Source organism: Labeo rohita, chromosome 19, assembly GCF_022985175.1.
Source record: "Labeo rohita strain BAU-BD-2019 chromosome 19, IGBB_LRoh.1.0, whole genome shotgun sequence".
In the NCBI taxonomy this organism is placed as follows: domain Eukaryota; kingdom Metazoa; phylum Chordata; class Actinopteri; order Cypriniformes; family Cyprinidae; genus Labeo; species Labeo rohita.
The window spans coordinates 26,538,906-26,562,780 of NC_066887.1; the positions used below are offsets into that span (position 1 = coordinate 26,538,906).

The window sequence follows — 23,875 nt, forward strand, 5'->3', positions numbered from 1 at the left end:
ATACAAAAGTTAATATTAAGTGACTTACATTTTAGGAACACTGTTGTCTGACTGTGCTACAAAAATAGCTCCGAACAAAGCGCCAAACAGCGCCGTTTCGTTTATGAATGAATCTACGTTTTTGAATCGATTGAATAAATGATTGTCACAAAGACTTTGACTTATACTGCCACCTACTGGCGGTTTCAGTTTCATTTTTAAAATATAAATTGAGTCATTTAAATCGTTTAATATTTCTATATTCAAAACTTTATATTTAAAACATTCTCATAACACTGTTATTTTGAAATGCATTAATGCCACCTCTGAATCTTGTCAAAAAATCTAAACTTAATGCCACATTTGTGCTCTTCTGTGCCGTGCAAAGGTGAATTGTTGCTGATTTCATTTGACTGGTAACTTATTCTTCCTGATTGTATATTATTTTTATTTAATTTATTGTTTAATTCAATTTTTTTAAGTAAATCTAAATTTTTATTGCCCCATAGATGACCTTTAATAATGTTAGAAAAATGGCATTACAACGGTAAAAAAACAAACAAACAAAAAACTTAAAGAAGTCAAATATCCCTTTATAAGGGGATGGTTAATTTCTGTCATGTGACCAGAAAGTGTTTCTAACTAATTCTTTTTTTCAGTAGGAGCACACAATATACAACAAATCTTTAATTTGGCCATAATTGCAGGTGCAGGTCTTAATATCCAGGTCTAGAGAAAATATTAAGTTTAATGTTATTATAAAGGGTTTTATAATGAAATACACCAGGACAGCTATAAGTTAAATTTGTATGAAATTGAATTTATACAAGTTTTATTCATTTCTGATTTTATACAAAAGTTAATATTAAGTGACTTACATTTTAGAAACACTTGTCTGATTGTGCTATATTTCGTCAACAAAAATAGTTCCAAATACAGTCACAGCTGTTTCCTTTATGAATGAATCTACGTTTTTCAATCGATTGAATGAACGATTCAGTCACAAAGACTTTGACTTATGCCAACAACTGGTGGATTTAGTTTCATTTTTAAAATATATATTCAGTCATTTAAATAATTTAATATTTCTTCAAAACCTTATATTAAATCTTATTTTTAATTTCATAACACTGTTATTATGAAATGCATTAATGCCATCTCTGAATCTTGTAAAAAAAAATCTGTATTCCTTAATGCCACATTTGTGCTGTGCAAAGGTGAGTTGTTGCTGATTTCATTTGTCTGGTAACTTATTCTTTCTGATTGTATCATATTATTTAAATTTTATGTATTGCTTAATTCAAATTGTTGAAAAAAATATATACAAATCAACTTTTTTATTGTCACAAAAGATGACACAATTGATAAAGTTACAAAAATATCACTTTATAATGGGAAGGTTAATTTCTGTTGTTTCTGTCATTATAAAGGGTTTTATAATTAAATACAACCGAAAGGACATCTAAAATGACCATTATTACCCCACCCCCCAATTTTAGTAGATGCTAAGGAGTAAACCTTCTTGCTTTCTAATCAGGGTTTGTTGTAAAACTGAAATAATTTTATTATACATGAGTACAGTATTATACATTATTGTATTGTAAAATAGGTTTAGCTGCTTACTAGTACTGTTGACAGATATTGGTACAAACAGCATTGTTAATACTTTAAAGGGAGAAAAATTAAGTATTTATTTTTGATAAAGCAGTATGCATACTTTGTAAAACAATTTCCAATGCTGCTAGACCTTTCAGAATCAATTCACCCAAGCAAAAATGCATCAAGTGAAGCTCATATACAGAATCGCTATAAGACAAGCTTGATAAGGAATAATAAATACAGGTGCAGCAGGAAATTGCACACATTTCTACCTCTCAGTTAAGGCAGAGATCAAACACAGTGAAGATAATCTAACCCACAGATTAGTCAATACACAGAAGTCAAAAGCCACACAAATGATATTGACACCATCTGATCTAGGGTGCACCCGGCATCTCTCAGACTCAGACATCTTCAGATTGCGTCTAGTTTTCAGAATTCCTTTAGTTTGTGGATCAGGGGTCACTGGGATTGAGGCAGAGGGCGTCGGAAGAGCAAGATATGTGGTTCTATAAAGAAAAGAATAGAACATGTACATGAACAGTGACAACAGTAGAGACAGAACATATTTGGGCAACGTTTTAACATCCTAGCAAACACACACATACCGGGCTGATGGATCATGTAATGTACCCATCCTTGACTCTGCTGAACACCCAAATTCCTCCATTCTGTCTCTGACATCAGATGGGTCTTGGGAACTCTTTTAGCGATGTCCTTAGGAAGCATGACATGCCTGAAAAGAAACATAAAACAAACATACTAACTTACACTTTACCCTCATTTTAAATGCCATTTTAACAACTCAGAAAATACACTTAAGTACCATGTTTCTACTTATCCTGATTTTATGAAAACTAAATATTACTGTCAACTTTTTATTAGTAATAACATTACATGCACAGCACTGCTGTCTCTGGGACTCCAAAACATAGCCTAAACACGATAAACATCAGTGTTGGGGAAAGTTACTTTTAAAATGAATACATTACAATTTTGCATTACTCCCTGAAAAAGTAACTAATTATGTTACTTAGTTACTTTTTATGGAAAGAAATGTGTTATGTTACTTTTTAAATTTGGGCAGGGCTTGCTTCTTTGTTTTTAATATAAAACAATTCTAATGTAAAAGCCCTTTTACACCAAAAGTGAAATGAATTCACCACAGGCTGAAAGAAAAGTACATTTATGCAAGAGATCACTCTTCAGCTATAAAAAAAAAAAAAGAAGCACAAATGTTAGTTTATCTAAAGTAATTTTTGCTTATTAATATGGTTGAATTGCATCATCGAATGTCGGCAGCAAAGACACTGGATAATAAAATGCGATTAAATACATAAAGGATATTTGTTTTATTTAACATATTTAATTTATTGCTGGGTTGCGTCGTATTTTGAGTTTGAATTTCACTGTTTTTATTCATTTTGAGGAATACTAAATCTGTTTTTGTGAGTGAGATGAATTAAAGCATGTTCACATTTAGTCTAGAATACAGTAACATCATGTATACTCCCAATTTCCTTACAGGGAAAAAAGTAACTGGTGTTATTTGAAAAAAGTAACTCAGATATTTTCTTAGAAATTCAAAAGTAATTTGTTGCTTTACTACTGACTTGAAAAAAGTAATATTATTACGTAACTTGTAATGCGTTACCCCCAACACTGATAAACATTCACTGAAAAACGTATTGATGACTGTACAGAATATGTTCGCTTACCTGTACTCAAATTTGTCGTCGTCATATTTGTCTGAGTAATAAATCTGCTTGTGGGACATGGCGTGTTGTTGTTTCTGGATGAAAAACACATGGAATAACTGTCATGTCATAAATTCAACTGACATCGTTCGTGGGTATAATCAGCTAACACTTTTTTAACGTAAATAAAGGACAACAGTACATATCACTTTTACTTCTGAATAAATGTAACTGTTAGAGGGATTTTATTGATACAGGTTACAGATCGTTCCCTCCAATGCTGGCTAGCCACTAATGGCTAGCTAATGAACGAATTAGGAAATTCAACGTTTATTCTGGAATAGTATATTCATGACACTTACTGTTTTTTCTTTCTCGTAAATATAATAATCGTGGCGTTTACTTCATCCAATAATACTATTGTTTGAATGTGAAAACTATGTTCCCAAACGCAATTTGCGAAAACAACCACCGTTTACGTTTCTCTGGCGCTTGAACTTCCCTCTCAGCGAGTTCAAAGCCCGCCCATAAACATTCGAATTTCTACATGTGCTTTCTGATTGGATAAGATGTGAAGACGTAAGACGTCGGCCTGTTACGTTTCGCAAATAAAAGTCCCTATGGCCACTTACAGTTTAATGGGCATTAAACGCTGAATATCCTCGTTTTAAGATGAATACCTGTATAGTCCTTTGATCTCATGTTTTAATTTATTTTCCTTTTATACTTTTTATTATCGTTTCTTTTTTGTTATTATGACCGATTACATTTATGTTCATTATATGATATTGTTGTTTTAAAAAAAGTAATGTTTATGACGTTGTTGTTGTTGTTTTTTGTTTTTTTTCTGCGCGGCTCCGTATACCCTAAATTACCCTAAATTTAGATTTATTTAACAACTTGTATTGAATTACCATTATTATTTCTTTCGTGCTTTTATAATAACGACAAACAAACAAAAATATAATAAATTAATACGAATAATGCTGAACTCTGGTTGTCCACATCGTCAGTGAGCTCTAGATGGCACTAAAACCTAGCCTATGAAAATAGACGCGATAAATTGTACAATTATTATGTTGCTTTTTCAAGTGGATTTGAATGTCTTTTGCTATGTATATTTCTGTCAGCAATAATAATTGTCTAATCATCCATATATTGTACGATATTTCTCATTTTACAATAACAATGAACTGGTGATATACGAAATAAAGAATTATATTATGCTCCAAATGCATTTAGATTTTCTATCTACGCAGGAGATTCACAAAAATGATTAACAATTTGACTGTAATGTACAGTATTCGTGTTAATGTATTTCACTTTCATACTGATACCCAATCTATTGATTAAATTGGTAACATTTCTATTCAGTGTGGGCTATAATGCATTACATTACATATGGTATGCGATAATACAATAAACATTAATCTAATGTGCTTTGGGGGATACAAAAAAATCCGCAATCCTTCTAATCAAGGCCTCAACCAAATCAACCTAAAGACAGTGAAATATGAGATCCTGGAAGGATGTAAATAAACAACAACTACTCATCCATAAAATACAATGACAGTGGTTATGTTTTTTTCTTGATTTTGATTAAAATACTAAAACATCCCCAGAAGTATACATAAAAACATAACAATATAACCAAGGAAGACGGAAAATCATTTTCCCGTCCATTATTATCATCGTTATCTGCCAAGACCTGGCCGTACTCGATCGATGACGGGAAGTTAAGGCGCTTCATCTGGAGCGAGGATAGTCGGGAATCTCAAAAAAACAGGTAAACAAAATAGCTCCCCGTGCATGAAAATACACAATACGTAAAATAATACACACGTACATAAAATGCATGATCAAAAAGGCATAATGTGGCATTCACGTGAGGTTATTTATAAACAGGTAAATGTTGCCGTGCACATGCAGTGGCCTGTGCTTAAATGACCCTCGCGACGGGGCAGCACGGACCCCGTCGTCATGACAGAACAAACCCAAAAATACACCTCACATATCTCTTTATCAACCCACCAGCTGTTTATTTATCAGTCCAGCAACGCTGAAGCCACATCTAAGGGACAACATGTGACAGAAGCCCTTTAATGGTACGATTAGCGATTCAGTTTCGGTCCCCATTTGTAGTTAGCCAGGTCAGCTGCAGGTTTTAGCCGTTTTCAGACAATTGTTTTTGTCATAAATATATTAAATGAGTCTCTGTAACGTTCTGAAATGTTACTGTATCAGTATATTTTTTTATTTGTCAACTGTGTATCCATGCAATGTTTTTATTTCATGCAAGAGGGCTTGTTTTGGATTCTCGTGTTGATACCATAGCAGCTTTAGCGTGCTAAACAGGCTCTGTTGCCTTTAAGTGATCCATTGTTAAGTGAAAATTTGATGCTGGATCATAATATTACCTTGTATATGTTTAAAATGATTTCTTTGTCTTATTTCATACGTAAACATGCGTTGCAGTTCAGTCACCAATGATTAGTTTATACAGAGGCAATAGGTGGCTGTTAGCCAAAGCTAACAAAAGCCGTTCGGTGTCATTTGGTGTTGCGCTATATATGTGTATATGTTTTGTTCTGCAGAAATAAAAGAAAAGAGCAAAAATAGAAGAATAAATGCGGCTAAAATCATTATCATGAAGTAAATTTCACCTCATAGGTACCCTCAGCACAAAGCATATCTGGTATGGTTAAAACCTGATAGCTTGAGTACTTGAATTGCAAATAAACTGTGTTTGTTCTATATCTATCTATCTATATATATATATATATATATATATATATATATATATATATATATATATATATATATATATTCGTCTAAATTAAACAGTGACTTGCTGTGAGATATTGTTAAAAATATAATACATTATCCCCTGCATTTAAATTCATATTGAATCACACCTTATTACGTATATTACATATTAGAAATATTAGCTGTTAATAAATAAGATGAGTCCTTCCATATGTCCTGTTTCTATTTCATTTTTAAATTGAATGTAGTGCCAACACAGGACGTAAAGGGATAGTTTACCCAAAGCAGTTAGATAGTTCACATTATTTACTCACTGTCATGTTGTTCCAAACCTATTTCTACAAAATACAAGAAATTTTGAAGAATGTTGACAACCAAACTGTATTGGTGACTATTGACTTCCATTGTGTGGACAAAAAACACTGAGACATTTCTCAAAATATCTTCTTTAGTCAGGTTTGGAACAACATGAGGTGCATAAATAATTTTGTTTTTTATGCAGTTGTTTACCACATTTTTCTTACATGTTATTTTTATGCATTCTAGGATTGAGTCCACTGACCCGGCATGGGGGACATGAAAACCCCCGATTTCGATGACCTGTTGGCAGCGTTTGACATTCCTGACATTGATGCCAAAGAGGCTATCCAATCCGCCCCGGACGAGGTAGAGGGGCATCAAGGAGCAGGCGGAGGATCGCTCATAAAGGCTGGTGATGCTTCAGTAGGTGGAAGTTCGACCTTGAGATCACCCAGCCCATCCACAGATTCTCAGAGTGACCCATCTATTGTGAGCGTGATAGTGAAGAACCGTGTTCGCCCTGAGCCCTTTGATGGTGGCGACAATTCAGTACCAGACCCACTAAACCATAATGGATTTACGTCGTCCGGTGGGTCAGTGCATATGTCTCAATCCCGGGGCCAGCCGAATGGGGAACAGTGGCCCATATGCAGCTCAAAAGCGATTCCAGAGAATGCAGGAGCGCTTGGATCGTCCAGCACTTCGAAACAGGGCAGCAACATCTTCAATAAGCTAAAGCCCTTGATGGCACAAGGAGCTGGAGACTCTGTTGGAAGGGCTCGGAAAATGCAGCTTCTGCAACAGCAACATATGCAGCAGGAGATGAACCTAGAGGGTGGGGACAAGGCGAAAGCCCCTGCAGTTCCTAGCGGGACAAGTGGGGCAGCATCTCCTTTCTTTCCCCCACCTAAACCACTTCTTTCCACTCCTTCCACAGCTTCATCTTCTTCACCATCATCGTCTTCTCCGTCGGTTGGTTCCCGTGTTTCTGGGGCCGTGGCATCGTCTCCGCTTGCAACATCTCTAACGGAGCCATTTAACGGCTCGCCACGTCTTAGTTCGTCGGCTTTCAGACGTGTCGATTCAGATGAGGAGGATTCAGATCCCGATTCCGGAGGATCTCTGGTCATCCATGAGAGCCCGGACTCTCCCACACCTCCTAAACTATCACGTCGGCTGAGATCGCCTCCAGAAAATTCACAATCTCCTTCTCTCCCGCCTTCGACGTCCATATCGCCAAGCGCTTACCCCAAACCAGGTGACATTCCCTTGGCATCACCTGCTTCACCTCGAGCTCAGCAGAACTGGCTTTCTGCACCAGTCCAAACAGGAACCGGAAAGAGTTTACCTCAAGAAGAGCGAAACCCAGAGCATGTGATTGAAGAGCGAGATTCGCCAGAGAGCCCTGAACCTGAAATGCCCAAGTCCTCCATGCCAACATCTGCAGTTACCAAAAGATCATGCAGCCCAGCGGCTGCTTCTTCATCACCATCCGCTGCGCTTCGAGAACCTAAGGAGGAAGAAGAGGAGATGGAGGTAGACAAAGGATCGGCAGAGAATGGACAAGATACGGTTAATACAGATGCCGGGAAAAGGGATGGAGAGAAAATGGAGGTAGACACTGCACAATCCCTTCCAGCAGATGCCGAATCACAAAGCAGTGGTGGCAAAGCTGTATCTGGGGGTAATGCTCCCTCCAGACCTCTTAAAGTACGTATTAAGACAATTAAGACATCTACAGGAGGTATCACACGTACAGTTACCCGAGTAGCAGGTAAAGGAGGCGCTAACAATGCAGACAAAGATGCAAGTAAAGGCCAAACGGGAGGTCGAACAGGTCCTGCGAAAGGCGGCAAAAAAAATGACGGTCAAGTGGTGAAATGCTCAACCATACCAGTATCCACTCTTGAAGCTAGTAGTGCCATGCTAGCCGCAGCCAGCAAGGTCCAAAACAAACTGGCCATGCAATCTGATAAAACGAAAGTGTCCGCCACAGCGGTGAGCATCACAAAAGCCACCACTTTACCAGTCGCGCCAGCCGTCGGCGGGATAAGCGTGCGCCCTACAGTTGGTAAAACCGCCAATGGAGGTACCATGCCGTGTAAACCGGCATCTATCGTCAACAGCACCGGTGCTGTTATTTCTCGTAGCCAGTCTAGCCTCGTTGAGGCTTTCAACAAGATCCTGAACAGTAAGAACCTGCTGCCCAGCTACCGTCCAGATCTCTCAACCCCACCACCCCCTGAATGGGGTCTTCCTATGCCTACTACCGGCTACCGCTGCTTGGAATGCGGAGATGCTTTTGCTTTAGAGCGCAGCCTGGCGCGACACTACGACCGGCGCTCTTTGAGAATAGAAGTGACATGTAATCATTGTGCAAAGCGATTGGCTTTCTTCAACAAATGCAGCCTGCTGTTACATGCTCGGGAACACAAGGAACGAGGCCTGGTCATGCAGTGCTCACATTTGGTTATGAGACCAGTTACAGTGGAGCAGATGATCGGCCAGCAAGACACTACTCCCATTGGTAAGTTTTACAGAATGCTGTCATTCTGTCTCAATTTGAATAGGATTGTTTTGGCTTAATATTTTGAAATATGTTTACAGATTTTCAACTAGATTTGTATTGTTACAGTATATGTAAATGTAAAATGTGTACTCTTATTATTCGAGTTTATTTATAAGAAAGAAATCGGTGCTACATGACAATATTGAGGAAGAGCTGTTGCCAAAAACACCCATAATGCAATTCTGCTTTTGGCATCACACTGCTGTTGAATGCAAAAGTTCAATCTGTAGTTTCCACAAAAGCCCTGGAGCTGTCAAAAGCCTGGTACTTTTGTTAAAACTACAGAGCAAGCTTTCAAATTTTTGCATTCCCACCCACAGACAGTTGGATCAATATAGATGTATGGTGACAAAATCAAAATTGCATTGTGGGTGATTAAGTTTTTTGTCAAAAGAGAACCCCACAGCTCCTTTTCTGTTTTCTTTAGTCAAGAAGCACTTTAATTTTTGTCTTTTTTTCTGCATAGACAGTGTGTCTTGCCAGTGGTGAATTACCCTTGTAAATGTTCTTGCTCCTCTAGGTATGCTCTCTCCGTCACTTTCCTCTCCACCTCTGTCATCCTCCACCACCTCGACAGGGACGACTCCCATACCGTCTACTTCCAGTCCACTGAAGGACTCTCCCTCTCCAGGCACAGCTTCAACCCAGCCCAGTCCTGCTCGCCGTGCACCCCAGAGTCCTCAGGCCCTGATGCCGCTGCCCTGCAAGAAAGGCGAAGCCCTGCAATACCATAACTTCAAGTGTCCTGAATGTCAAGCCCAGTTTTCAAACAAGGCAGAATTAGTGACCCATTTCCAGCAAATCAGAGCCACTCCTAATTCGGTAAGTTTTACATTTTTGGAGGAAAAAAAAATATATATTTTTTTTTTTCCTGGTGGCAATTTCAGCAACGATTATTTAGTTATTTATTTTTCACTTTTCTCCAAATAATTGACACTGTGTGTGTGTGTGTGTGTATATATATCCAGACAAAAGTTTTTAGATAGCAAGATTTTTAATGTTTTTAATGAAGTCTTTTCTGCTCACCAAGCCTGCATTTATTTGATTCAAAGTACAGCAAAATACAGTAATACAGTTTTCTATTTTCATTTGTTTTAAAAGTAATTTATTCCTGTTATCAAAGCTACATTTTTAGCATCATTACTTCAGTCTTCAGTGTCACATGATTATTATCAATATTTAAAAAGTTGAGTACATTTTTTCAGGATTCTTTGAATAGAAAGATCCAACGATCATCATTTATCTGAAATAAAAAACATTTGTAACATTATACACTATACCATTCAAAAGCTTGGAGTCAGTGTGTATGTATATGTTCGTGTGTGTAGAGTTCAGATGCAAAAGCCTGTAAATCCATCTGATAAATCCTTTTTTTTTTTTGGAAAAGAAATTATAGAAGTTATAGAAATTAATACTTTTATTTAGCAAGGATGATTTAAATTGATCAAAAATGATCATTTGTAATATTACAAAAGATTTTTATTTCAGATAAATCCTATTCTTCTGAACTTATTCTTCATAGAAACCTGAAAAATATTCTGCTCAGATGTTTTCAACATAATAATAATAATAATAATAAATGTTTTGAGCAGCAAATCAGAATATTAGAATGATTTCTGAAGGATCTCTGAAGGATTATGTGAATGGAGTAATGATGCTAAAAATTCAGCTTTGAAATCACAGGAATAAATTGCATTTTAAAATATATTCAAATAGAAAAAGGTTATTTTAAATGGTAACAATATTTTAAAATTGAACTGTTTTTGCTGTACTTCAGATCAAATAAATGCAATTTAGCAATTACAACACAACCTTATGTTTTATGTTTCGGTTAAGATATAACAGAATTCACAATAATCAATGCAAAAATTTTGTAAAATTTACTTGGTAAATTGTTGCACGAGACAAAGCACATTTTTACAATGAATGTTGTTTTTATGGAGAAAAAAAATTAATGTCATGTTTTTACTAACAATTTACACATTCATATTGCTAGTGTTTTATTAATAATGCCCAGCATCTGTAACGTCTAAGCTTAAACTGCTTTATTTACTAACTCCTTCATGTTGTCTCTCCTGTCTTTTTCTTTCAGACTTGTATGCTTTGCTCTCCCCCCATGATGCTGCCTAACTGGTGCAGTGTTTCAGCCCATCAGCGGATCCATAAGCACCGCGCACCCCATGTGTGTCCAGAGTGTGGTGGCACTGCCCGCCAGGCCACGTTTCAAACTCATCTGGAAGAATCCTGCCTACACTTTGCCAGGCGCATCGGCTACAGGTTCCTGGCCTTCAAATTCCTAGAAGTGTTTTGTGATATCGCAGACAGTTTCCTTGCTTTGAGTAAAAGAAACTGCCTACTTACACTTGCTCAAACCTGCTTCCTTTATTCCAGGTGCTCTAGTTGTCAGGTTGTGTTCGGAGGTTTGAACTCCATCAAGTCCCACATTCAAACAGCTCACTGTGAGGTGTTTCATAAGTGCCCCAATTGTCCGATGGCCTTCAAATCTGCCCAGAGCGCCCAGGGGCACATCACTTCCCAGCATCCTGCTCTTACAGCTGCACAGGCTAAGTAGGTTGACCCATCAGACAGAGGTTTTTGTGGTTAAAATACATTCTTTAACTCTGAATATTCTTATATTATTTCTACAGGATGATCTACAAGTGTGTCATGTGTGACACAGTTTTCACCCAAAAACCTTTGCTCTACATGCATTTTGACACTCACCTTGCCAAACAGAAGGTGCATGTGTTCAAATGTCCAGACTGCACTAAACTGTATGCCCAGAAAGGTTCCATGATGGAACACATCAAGGTAAATAGCTAAATTAATTAACTGTTATTTTGCCTTTCGTGTTACCCATTCTTTTCATTCCCTCTAAAGAATGTGGTGTCAGCAAAGGCATACAGTAAAACTCTTGGTTTGGCCTTTACAAAGTGATTTCTGTGTATCACCTTGTCTAAAGCTCATGCCAAGTACAACAGCCACCTCAGTGTGACTTGTTATATTTTTCTGTCAGTCACGTTTATGCTTTTAACCAGAGCTGTCTTGTAATATTTCCCATTAGACTGCTCATAGAGGCCTGTCTGTCAAACCAGAGACTCCGCCCACCACCTCATCTCCGGTCTCAGCTCCTGCCAGTAACTCCACCTCTAAACCCAAACCCACTGAAAACAATTCAGATGAGTTGAGCCAGGGACAGGGAGAGGAGGACGAGGAGGGGGAAGAGGAGGAGGGGGAGCATGAAGGGGAAGAGAGAGAGGAGGGAGAAGAGGAGGAGAATGAGGAGGAAGATCAGGCGAGCTCTCCAGAAAGCGGGAGTATGGAGTGGAGGTGCAAGGAGTGCAAGAAACGCTACGCTGAGAGAGAGGAGTACATCGACCACATGAAGAACGAACACGGCATGGTTGGTACTCTTAAAAGCACAAAGAAATGACAAAAAAACACAACCACAGACGTATTTTAAATGTAGTCAAATTCTGCCTTTTTTTTATTTTATCATATTGTTATACATATATAAATGCACACGTACGCTGCCGTTCAGAAGTTTAAAGAAGTCACTTATGCTCATCAAAGTTCCATTTATTTGATCAAAAATAGGGGGGAAATGGATGTAATATTATTGCAATTTAAAATAACAATTTTCTATTTTAATAAACTTCACAATAGAATTCATTTCTGTCATGCAAATCTGTATTTCCATCAGCCCTCACTCCAGTCTTCAATGTCACACGATCCTTCAGAAATCATTCTAATATGATGATTTATCATCAAATTTGGAAACAATTATGTTATAAAATAAAAATTTATATATATATATATATATTTGGAACCTTAATTTTTTCAGGATTCTTTGATGAATAAAAAGTTCAAAAGAACAGCAAGTATTCAAATGAGAAATCTTTTCTAACAACGTAAGTCTTTATATTCACTTTTTATCCATTTAACACATCCTAGCTGAATAAAAGTAATAATTTTATTTCAAAGAAAGAAAAAATGTACTGACCACAAACTTTGAATGGTAGTGTATATTGTTACAGAAGATTTCTATTTTAAATAAATGCTGGTCTTTTTTTAATGTTTTATTCATCAAAGTATTGTAAAAAATCACAGATTAAAAAAAAATAAATAAATAAAAATTAAGCAGAAAAACTGTTTCCAACATTGAAAATAAATCAGCATATTAGAATGATTTCTGAAGGATCATGTGACACTGAAGACTGGAATAATGATGTGGAAAATTCAGCTTTGCATCACAAGAATTCTATATTCTTTATATTTCTATAAAGAAAGTATATTAAAATAGAAAACCAGTATTTTAAATCGTATTTTAAATATTGTGAAAATAATATTTCACAATATTACTGCTTTTTTTTTTTTTTTTTTTTTTCTGTATTTTTAATCAAACGAATGCAGCCTTAATGAGCAGAAAAAAACGTTAAAAGGCAATGTAGCCTTGTGTGGGGCAGTTTTGTGTTGATTTTTAAAATGTTATTCCATGGAAATTTATTAAGAAAATTCTGAATGTCACTTTTTTTTCCCTGAGTAATTTTTAATTACTATTAATTTTAATTTTAATTTTAATTACTAAAAAAAAAAAAAAAAAAAAAAAAAAGGTAAGATGTGGAGGATAGATGGAATGTCTCTTATGCTAACCAAGGCTGCATGTATTTAATCAAAAATACTGTTAAAATGATAATATTGTGAAATATTATTAGAGTTTAGAAAAAACATTTTTGGAAATGAATATATATATGGACCACAAAACCAGTCATAAGTGTAAATTTTTCGAAATTGAGATTTATACATCATCAGAAAGCTGAATATATAATATGTTAGGATAGAACAATATTTGGCAGAGATATAATTATTTCAATATCTGGAATCTGAGGGAGCAAAAAAATCGCAATATTGAAAAAAATAGCCTTTAAAGTTGTCCACATGAAGTTCTTAGCAATGCATATTAGTAATCAAAAATTAAGTTTTGATATATTTACAGTAGGAATTTTATAATATATCTTCATGGATCCTTACTTAATTTCCTAATGATTTTTTGGCATAAAAGAAAAAACAATAATTTTGACCTATACAATGTATTTTTGGCTATTGCTACAAATATACGCCAGTGACAGATTTAATTTAAGTCAGATTTAATTTAATTTTAATTAATTTATGCATTTGTATGCATGAGTACATACGTGTTAGTAATTATGTATCGTTCCAAAAGGGTTCCAATATGCCATGAGTGACAGTATCTAAACCATGAAGTTTTTTTGGTTTTTTTTGTTCAAATGAAATTAAACAAATTTCTTTAAATTTGTGATATGGCTCTCATTTGTTTTTTTCTCTAGTTAATGAAGAAATTCCCCTGTAGACTATGTGAACGTTCGTTCAGTTCAGCCAACAGCCTTCGTCGACATGTTCGAATAATACACGAGGGCGTCAAGAGAGTCTTCCGCTGCCCGTGAGTCAAACATTCATTCCTTACCCTTAATCCTCTTTGTCCCAAGTGAGACATAAGGCCCAAACATTCATCAGCCACGTAAAATTACTTGAATCTTTATTTTTCTTCCTAAAAAGGATTCTTTATTTTATTAGTCTGCCATTCTAATTTGCACATGTTTCTCTCCTCAGGCACTGCTCAGAGGGCAAGCGTACGTTCAGTAGTCGTCTGATTTTGGAGAAGCACATTCGGGTCAGACATGGCATCAGACCTCGACCAACAACAGACAGACCGGTCAGTTCAAACACTCCACCTCTTTAGAGTTCAGAGATATTTGATCATCCACACATTAATGTTAATTTCCTCTCCCAGAATGCTCCAAACACCAGAAAGCGTTCGCTTCCGGGTGACGGGGCGGGCAGCTCGTCTGAGCTCGACAACGAGGGCGGAGCTCCACCAGTAAGTGGCGGCGGCGATACCGAGGACGTCGCAGGAGAGGACGCCTCGGGTCCGGCTAAAAGAACTCGAGCGTCTGAGAACCGGCCGCTCGACCAGGAGGAAGACGACGGCACGTTCCGCTGCACGCCCTGCGGCTTTACCACACAGGATTGGGAAGAGTTCCAGCGCCACATTCCCGTCCACTGTGATCCGGAAAACGCACCGCAGCAGTGCTTGCAATGCGGCGCCTGTTTCGCCTCAGCCGGCTCTCTCAGCCGACACAAATTCATCACGCACCGTTTACGCCAAGGTCAGCATGACAATCGTGGCGGAAACACATCACCAGGCGCATCGCCACAAGACGGCTCGCCGTCCTCACCTAAAGCGGGCGAGGAGGGAGAGGGAGGGGCCAGCTGCAGGGTGTGCGGCCGGCGCTTTGACAAGGCCTCAGACCTTAACACGCACTTCCGCACGCATGGCATGGCCTTCATCACGGCGCACAGGACTGACAAGCCCTTGTAGAATGAGTGAGGCGGCACGAGGAAAAGCCATTGGTGAATGGGACACGGCTTTGGACCATCCAATACAAGTTTGAATAATACATATAATTTGGAAAATTTCAGCTGTCGTTATGATTGTAACGTGATCTGTCTTCCGAAATACAAAGATATTAAAGTTATTTCCCCTTTTCCCTTTCCTCCCTGTTTGCAACATCCCCAGCCTTTTAAATTAACACAAGGTCAGATTTCATCTGCTCGGAAACTACTTTACATCGAGCGGTTTGGCGACTGTCGTTTTTTTTGCGCGTCAATCCATAAAAAGCATTACAGCAAAAAGGGTGCTAGTGAAGGGTTTTTTAAAAAATAAAAAATAAAGGAAAACACTGACTTTTAAATGTAACGATATTGTACAGACATTGTAGTACTGATATTTATTTATATTGAAGCATTCATCAGTCTTTTGATAATCATTGACTTAAAGTGAGGTGAAAAAGTTTGATTTGTGCAAGGAGATATACAGCAGACGTATATAAGGTCAAAGACGGATTGTAAAGTTTAAATAGTCAAAAAAGGTCAATATAAGCAAACACGGATACATAGTCACAGATACACTTGAGCACATTTTATATGTGTATAAATGCAGTACATCAGTTTAATATGGTTGTTGCATTTGGAAATGTGAATAAGTTCAGTTATAGTAATTTTATTTCTCCTTAGCTGAAAGTCGGTATTGAAATACTACTAGTGAAAGTTTGCGTTCAGAGCCTGGTGTAATTTTTACGAGTTCATCGGAAATTGGAGTTTGAAGGATTGCTTGTGCGTTTTATGATGAATTATGTACAAATATGAATGTCGTTTGTGTCTTTTTTTCTTTGATAAGAGTCTTTTCTATCGGAAAGTTCTGTGCTTGTCGAAAACCACATTTCTTAAAAATAATATTGTGATCGTGTGAATCATCTGTGTGAGTGTGACTTTCTATCCCTCCAGTAATATATGTATATGTCCCATACATAGACGGTCTATAGACAGCCATCTTATTCTGTGATGACCTGCCTGTTTCACTGCCGTACATCTGTGTCAGTTCTCTTGCCCTTCTTTCTAAATAAAACAGTAAACTGGTACGGTACAGAACATGGTGTAATTAATGACTCATGTCTCAGTGCATGCTGGGAACGCCAACCTTAGAAAAATGTCTTTAATACCAACAATCATTTTTATTTAAAAAAAAAAAAAAAAAAGTGATGACGGGTACAAATTTGAACAAAATTGCATTTTTCAGTGCCATAATTGAACTAATGTTGAGCAATATATTGTTTCAAGATTTATTCATGTTTAAGTTAGTTTTTATAAAAATACAATTGTTCTTTTAATTGTTCTTTTCAACAAAACATGTTAAAATACATTGAAGCAATTCATTTTGTTAACAATAAAAGCTAACAAAACAACTATAAATACCATATTTATGCAATATTTTGCAATTATTGCAATGTTATTTCAAATTGAAATTTATTTTAAGACGCCAGAGATGGTTCAAGGTTTAGTGATGATACATTTGATAAAACACAAACACAATAATCCATATGCATTTAACAGAAATATTAACAATTCAAGTTTGGCAGATTATTTTCACTTCAGCTGGTGTCTGTTGAGGTTGTAGAAAAGATCTCGTCCATGCCGTTTTCTTTAATGTTGTCAGACTTTGACTGTATACCATCCAGCTCCACAGTTTGCTGAAGCTCTGCTTTCATGCCTTCAGCATCCTCCGGCTCTGAGTCTGGGTGATGAACTCCAATCAGCAGCTCATATAGTACTGAGCCCAGGACAGCACCCACACACGTTACACCCACAGGTACCCACCACCATCCATGACCAGCCCTGACACACAACTCTCATGTTAGTGTCCAATAATTTTTTTTTTTTTTTTTTTGCTGATCTGGCAATTAAGCATCAAAGTTCACTTCCAGAACAAAAATTTACAGATTATTTACTCACCCCCTTGTCATCCAAATTGTTCATGTCTTTCTTTCTTCAGTCGTAACAGAATTATGTTTTTTGAGGAAAACATTTCAGGATTTCTCACCATATAGTGGACTTCTATGGTGTTCATGAGTTTAAACTTACAAAATACAGTTTCAGTGCAGCTTCAAAGGGCTCTAAACGATCCCAGACGAAGAAGAAGGGTCTTATCTAGCAAAACAGTCGGTTATTTTCTAAAAAAAAAAAATTTAAATTTATGTACTTTCTAACCTTAAATGCTCGTCTTGTCAAGCTCTGTGTTGTGCATGTGTTAGGGTATGTCACAAAACTCCCATCTCATTTTCTCCTCCAACTTCAAAATCATCCTTCATTGCTGCAGAAGTACCATCCCAGTGTTTACAAATTGATCATGCAAAGAAGATCAAACACATTTTACAAAAAAGTTAAAAAAGTTAAAAAAAAAAAAACAAAAAAAAAAAAACAGCGATATAGGACGATTTTGAAGTTGGAGGAGAAAATGAGATGGGAGTTTCTCAACATACCCAAATTGTCTTGAACCGGAGTGCATACACATTGCAGAGCTAAAAAAAAGATGATTATTTAAGCATTAAAATGTGTATAAATTGTAAATATTTTTAGAAAATAACCATTTCGCTAAATAAGACCCTTCATCGGCTGGGATCATTTAGAGCCCTTTGAAGCTGCATTTAAACTGCATTTTGGAAGTTCAAACTCATGGGCACCATTGAAGTCCACTATATGGAGAACATTCCTGAAATGCTTTCTTCAAAAAACAATTTCTTTATGAGTGAAGAAAGAAAGAAAGAAATGAACATCTTGGATGACAAGGAGGTAAGTACATTATCTGTAAATTTTTGTTCTGGAAGAGAACTACTCCTTTAATGAAAACTTACAAATTTTCCTTTTTTCATTAAATACAACTTGATACCTTATTACCTGTGATTTCACAGTTTGATTGCATAACCTCAACAAACACATTGTCAATAAAATAAATTAATAAAAATTTAAATATGCCTATATGTTAGAAATCAAGAGAGTGCCAAAGAGTTTGCATTAAAAAAAAAAAAACTTCTTTACATTGAAATGCTAAAGGTTTAGGTTGTATATCTACACTGGGGAAAATGGTGTACAAACAGTTTATATAACACTACCACTTACAAGGTTTTGTTGTTGTTGTTTTTTACAAAATTAATTTTTTAGGGCATGAAATGCATGAAATTGTTTAAAGGTGACAGTAAAGACATTTATGTTACAACTTTTTTAAGAAACCTTTCATTTACAAAAATTTTACCTTAAAAATGTGAAGCAGCGCAACTGTTTTAAACATAACAGTAAAAATAAGATAAAGAGATATGATAATAAGAAATCCACATATTAGAATGATTTCTGAAGGATTATGTGACACTAAAGACTGGAGTAATGGCTACTGAAAAAATAGTTTTAATATCACAGGAATAAATTACATTTTACAATATATTCACATTGACCTACGTATTTTATATTGCAATAAAATTGCACAATATTACTGTTTTTACTGTATTTTTGATCAAATAATGCAGTCTTCATGAGCAGAAGTGACGTCTTTCAAAAACTTACAGTTTTCTGAACAGTGGTGTGTATATACAAGCAAAAATTAGAAAAAATTTAAAGGTGACATATAATGAAAATCTGACTTTTTCCATGTTTAAGTGCTATAATCGGGTCCCCAGTGCATCTACTAACCCAGAAAATGTGAAAAAGGACAACCCAGTAACTTTTGGTAAGCCTTTTTCTGAAAGCATGTGAAAAAACAAGCCATTTAGATTTTGCTCTCCCTGTGATGTAGGAAGGGGCACAGTCCTATTCTGAAAAAGGGGGGTGGGGAGCAGCAGCTCATTTGCATTTAAAGAGACATGCATGAAAACAGCGTGTTTCTGCATCCACTCAAACGGGCGTTTTAAAAATGATATAATAAAGGATCTGTGGGGTATTTTTAGCTGAAACCTGACAGACACATTCTGGGGACACCAGAGACTATCACATATTGTAAAAAGAGGGCATAATATGTCACCTGTAAGTGCATATTAAGTCTTTGATCTTAATCTTGTGTGTAGCCTATATTAGACTCACCTGAACACTTCATCTCCCCAGCCTGCAATGTAAGAGAAGAGTCTCGGGCCGAAGTCTCGAGCCGGGTTGATGGCATATCCGCTGTTAGATCCCATGGAGATGCCGATCAATAGGACAGCTGCTCCTACCAGGACAGGCTCCAGGCCGGGAGGAGCTGGTGTGTTATGAGGGTCTCCCAATGCAAGAACACACACTAGCAGAGCAGCTGTGCCAATTATCTGCAGGACAAGCTTTAGTTAATACTGCGACTGTCTACACAGTTCCCTTCAGATCAAACCATTAAGTAACAAAATGCTTCTTTTTCAAATGGTGTTCTTATTAAAGCCTTGTTACCATTATATGACTTTGAAAGAGTGTACCTGAATTCATTGTCTCATGAAATCTTGTATTATGGAAAGCTCTAATGCGTTAATGTTGATGTGATCATGGCAACTGTATGTGCTGACAAAGCATACTGGGCTTTATGTCATTACTTTATTATTTAACAAGTTCTTAAGAAAAGGAGAATGTAGAGGGAAAGATAAGAAGAACTTGTAAAATAATAAAATTATATGACACACCCAGTACGCTTTGTTGGCGCATACAGTAATTCAGCATTACAGGTATTCAGTAGTACAATTAATTCATGTATATCACACTAATGGAGTAATGGATAACTTCTAATAATGATTTAAAATGACAAAACATTACATCTCAGTTGCAAACATAATGTTTTCCTTTTCTATGGTTCCTCTGGTCGAATTTGTCACATGCTCCATTTATTTAAACATACAAGATCTTAGCGTGTAATTTTTGGTGCAACTGTTCCTTTAAAAAAAATACAGCCAATAGCACTGAGGGGAAAACCCCCAACATTTTTAAGGTGGAACGGATAGTTCAGCAAAGAAGAAGCTGGCAAAAATGGAGCTGGAATCAGCCTTGTATATTAAAAACGAATTATGTTATGTTCTGATTTGATACGTCTAATGGCCTACTGCTTTTATGCTAAATTTGCTAATACTGAGTAACTTACATTTTACATACGATACTGTCAGTTATTGTCAGCCAATAAAAATTATTCCAAAAGAATTAAGCCAGAGAAGAATGCATGTATCGGTTGAACGACTGAATGATTATATTATGATAATACTAATGTGCTGACCTGGTCAACCACTCCTCCCCATAGACTCAGGTAGTCTGCTGGATATGTTGAGAAGATGCCAGCTGTGCCGGTGGCACCACTAACTGTCAGATTCCCTCCAGTGAAAACCATTATGGCATCTGTGAACAAACACGTATGAATAGAAAAGTGTCTTTGGATGTGCTTGTGTATTTTTATATATACATTACCAGTCAAAAGTTTGAAATAACCACAGTTTTTGAAGCCTCTAAAGCTCACCAATGGTAATGTGATCAAAATTACAGTATAAACTGTAATACTGTAAAATAATATTACAATTTAAAAGAACTGTTTTCTGTTGTAATATATTTTAAAATGTAATTTATCCATGGGATGGCAAAGCTGAATTTTCAGCAGCCATTACTGAGCTGTAAAAAGTGGTATCCATGCAATTACACCTTAAAAAGACAGTTGAAAGACCCATGATTTACTCACCCTCAAGCCATCCTAGGTGTGTATGACTTGCTTGTTTCAGAAAAATACAATCGGAGTTACAGTAAAAAAAATATCCTGGCTCTTCCAAGCTTAATAATGGCAATGAATGGCTGCTGAGATTTTGAAGTCCAATAAAGTGCATCCATCCATCATAAAAATTACTCCACATGGCTCCAGGTAGTTAATAAGCCCTTTTGAAGTAAATCAATGTATTTTTGTAAGAAAAATGTCCATATTTAAAACTTCATATACAGTAATGTCTAGCTTCCGCTAGTTCCAGCAAATGACGTAGGAGTAGTGTAAGCTCTGAATATGAGAATACGCTAGTCTCACGAGAACTAACCTTTGTTTACAGCAGAGGAAAACCAGTCTTTTCTTGGCTTATATCCAAATCCTTGTTTTGACACTCTCTCGTGAATGTGTGTACGATATTTAGCAGAGCCTAAAGATTTTTTGTTTTTGTTTTTTTTCATGCTTTTTAACTGACAGGACAGTAGAGATTGACATGAATGTATGGGGTGGAGAGTTGGGAATGGGATTGGCAAAGGACAATGAGTCGGGACTCAAACTTGGTTTGCCAGAGGTGCAGTTGCACAATATGTCGATGCGCTAACTGCTAGGCTATCAGCACCTACACAAAGCATAGAGATTGCAAATTCTAGTTAATAAAGTGTCTTTATTAACCTCCCGGAGCCATATGGAGTACTTTTTAGGATGGATAGATTCACTTTATTGGACTTCAAAATCTCAACAGCCATTCACTGCCATTATAAAGCTTGGAAGAGCCAAGACATTTTTAATATAACTCTGATTGTATTTGTCTGAAAGAAAAAAATCATATACACCCAGGATGGCTTGAGTATGAGTAAATCATGAGGTAAATTTCATTCTTGGGTGAAAAGAGCCATTTCTTACTGGTAATAATAACTAGTTTTGTTATTTTTGTGTAAACCATGATCCATTTATTCAGGATGCATACATCAAAAGAACAGCATTTATTTGAATCTTTGTAATATTGCAAATGTATTTACTGTTACTTTTTTTTCATGAATTTAGTGTGTTTTCAACATTGATAATAAAAAATATCAGCATATCAGAATAATTTCTAAAGGATCAGAAGGAAAATGACTGGAGACTGAGCACTGGAAGAATACATTAGATTTTTATCACAGGAATAAATTATATTTTAAAATATACAAAACTGATATTTAAAAATTGTAATAATATTTCACAATATTGCAGCCTGAGCAAAAGAGACTTCCAGAAACAGTAAAAAATCTTAAATATTTTTCAGACTTTTGACTGGTAGTGTAGATGACATGCAAGATAGACCAGGTACACGGACAGTCACTCACCATAGTACTGAAGAGCAACAGTTGCTGCGGCCATAAATGCACCAAAAATCTGTGAGCACACATAGAAAGGAAGACGAGTCCAGGAAAACCTGCCCAGAACACACAGGGTGAGGGAAACAGCTGGATTCAGATGAGCTCCTTAAAAAGATCAGAAATATATTCATATCCATGTATATAAGGTGACTGATGTCTAATACACAGCTGCTCTGGAGATTTTATACCTGATACCCCTTTTGCCACATAAATCCCAAATGTGGTGCCCAGTGCAAACCCGAGGTTGATTGACAGGTATTCACCCTTAGTGTTCTGAGAGGTTGTCACCTGGGCAACTGATCCGCACCCAAAAAGCTGAAGTGGAAAGAGATACAATGATACAAAGAAATATTTAATCTAGTGTGAATGTTTATACAGACACAAGGTCTATAATTAAAGTTTATTGGCACAATAATATTGTGCATTTTGGTAATGTTCAGTACCAAAAGTTTATTAGGTAATTCTTGTCAATCGGATTTAATCTCCAGTATATTGTTGGAATTCTTTGCACACCCTGGTGAAAAAAAACAGCATATGTTGGTATGTATGTTTTGATGCTGGGATGCTGGGATGCTGGTTAGGTATGTTTTGATGCTGGTTAAGCTGGTTAAGCTGGTCTTGTTGCTGGTCAAGGACCAGCATAAACCAGCAAAGGACCATCTTAAACCAGCATCAAAACATACCTACCAGCATATGCTGTTTTTTTCACCAGGGCATTTGCAACTGAAAAGATTTAATAGGCAGTAGGCAGTGTATTTTGACTCAATAAAGATAATGGAGCATATTGAACATTACAAAAAACGCTATATATGTTTTTGTAAGTGCTGTACCACTGTCATTTATCTAAGCATGTAAATATACATAAAAAGATGCATAAAAAGGCATCTCATAAAATCGCTTAATTATAAAAATCTTGCAAATATACAGGTAGGAGACGAGGCCTCATTCTGAAACCTCATGGCACACATTTCCATATACAAAACAGTTATGAAGATTGACTTACTATCAAAATATAGACTCCGAAAAATTCCGCCAGACATTCCCTTAACAACTTGCTCTTGATTCGGCATCTCCTCAGCAGACGATCCATCATTTATGTCCTCTGTGTGTTTTTTTTGTTCGTTTACACTGCAAGAAAAGGCCCCCAGATGATTCTCAGCGCTCCATGGAGAAGGTCTGCAATATAAAGACCCAGTCAGAACGCTTGGTCTTCTAAAAAACTGTTTAGCTAATCACCGCAAAGCATTGGTAAACTCAGATCTGTTGTAGTTGAAGTGTTTATGTGTCTTGTGAAGAAATGATAATTACCTGTAGTACATTGCCCCTTTGTGTAATAAAACGATGAGGAGTTTATCGTTAACTTTTATCTGTGATGTAACGTTACTGCTGATATACACCTGATTTATGCACAAATCTTCTACTATTAATTTTAAAATAAAAGTTTAATGACCTAATTCATACAAAATTCCTTCAACATTTTTTAAATGTGTGTGTGCGT

General features: G+C 36.4%; 3 protein-coding genes and 1 non-coding gene across 5 annotated transcripts; 2 read left to right on the top strand and 2 right to left on the bottom strand.

Annotated features, from left to right (window-relative positions):
- Nucleotides 1–1,310: 1,310 nt before the first annotated feature.
- cks1b (CDC28 protein kinase regulatory subunit 1B) lies at nucleotides 1,311–3,817 on the bottom strand. The gene is made up of 4 exons (XM_051136124.1): nucleotides 3,638–3,817; nucleotides 3,297–3,370; nucleotides 2,187–2,314; nucleotides 1,311–2,087 (listed from the first exon to the last, which is right to left on the bottom strand). The coding sequence occupies exons 2-4, from the start codon at nucleotides 3,353–3,355 to the stop codon at nucleotides 2,041–2,043; spliced, it is 234 nt and encodes a 77-aa protein (XP_050992081.1). The 5' UTR covers nucleotides 3,356–3,370; nucleotides 3,638–3,817; the 3' UTR covers nucleotides 1,311–2,040.
- A 1,131-nt stretch (nucleotides 3,818–4,948) lies between these two features.
- Nucleotides 4,949–16,419, top strand: znf687b (zinc finger protein 687b). 2 transcript variants are annotated; one of them, XM_051136059.1, is made up of 10 exons: nucleotides 4,949–5,061; nucleotides 6,588–8,868; nucleotides 9,431–9,732; nucleotides 11,003–11,187; nucleotides 11,302–11,478; nucleotides 11,559–11,721; nucleotides 11,975–12,313; nucleotides 14,259–14,371; nucleotides 14,542–14,644; nucleotides 14,723–16,419. In XM_051136059.1, the coding sequence occupies exons 2-10, from the start codon at nucleotides 6,609–6,611 to the stop codon at nucleotides 15,308–15,310; spliced, it is 4,230 nt and encodes a 1,409-aa protein (XP_050992016.1). In that variant the 5' UTR covers nucleotides 4,949–5,061; nucleotides 6,588–6,608; the 3' UTR covers nucleotides 15,311–16,419. The 2 variants fall into 2 exon arrangements, with proteins under 2 accessions (XP_050992016.1, XP_050992017.1); XM_051136060.1 differs by lacking the exon at nucleotides 4,949–5,061 and adding an exon at nucleotides 5,103–5,380.
- Nucleotides 11,752–11,890, top strand: LOC127182443 (small nucleolar RNA SNORA13). The gene has a single exon (XR_007829911.1). It is a non-coding gene; the product is annotated as a small nucleolar RNA SNORA13 (small nucleolar RNA).
- A 49-nt stretch (nucleotides 16,420–16,468) lies between the features above and the next one.
- On the bottom strand, nucleotides 16,469–23,470 carry aqp10b (aquaporin 10b). Its single transcript, XM_051136123.1, has 6 exons — nucleotides 23,381–23,470; nucleotides 22,566–22,692; nucleotides 22,345–22,482; nucleotides 20,537–20,655; nucleotides 19,396–19,613; nucleotides 16,469–17,163 (listed from the first exon to the last, which is right to left on the bottom strand). The coding sequence occupies exons 1-6, from the start codon at nucleotides 23,468–23,470 to the stop codon at nucleotides 16,920–16,922; spliced, it is 936 nt and encodes a 311-aa protein (XP_050992080.1). The 3' UTR covers nucleotides 16,469–16,919.
- Nucleotides 23,471–23,875: the final 405 nt, after the last annotated feature.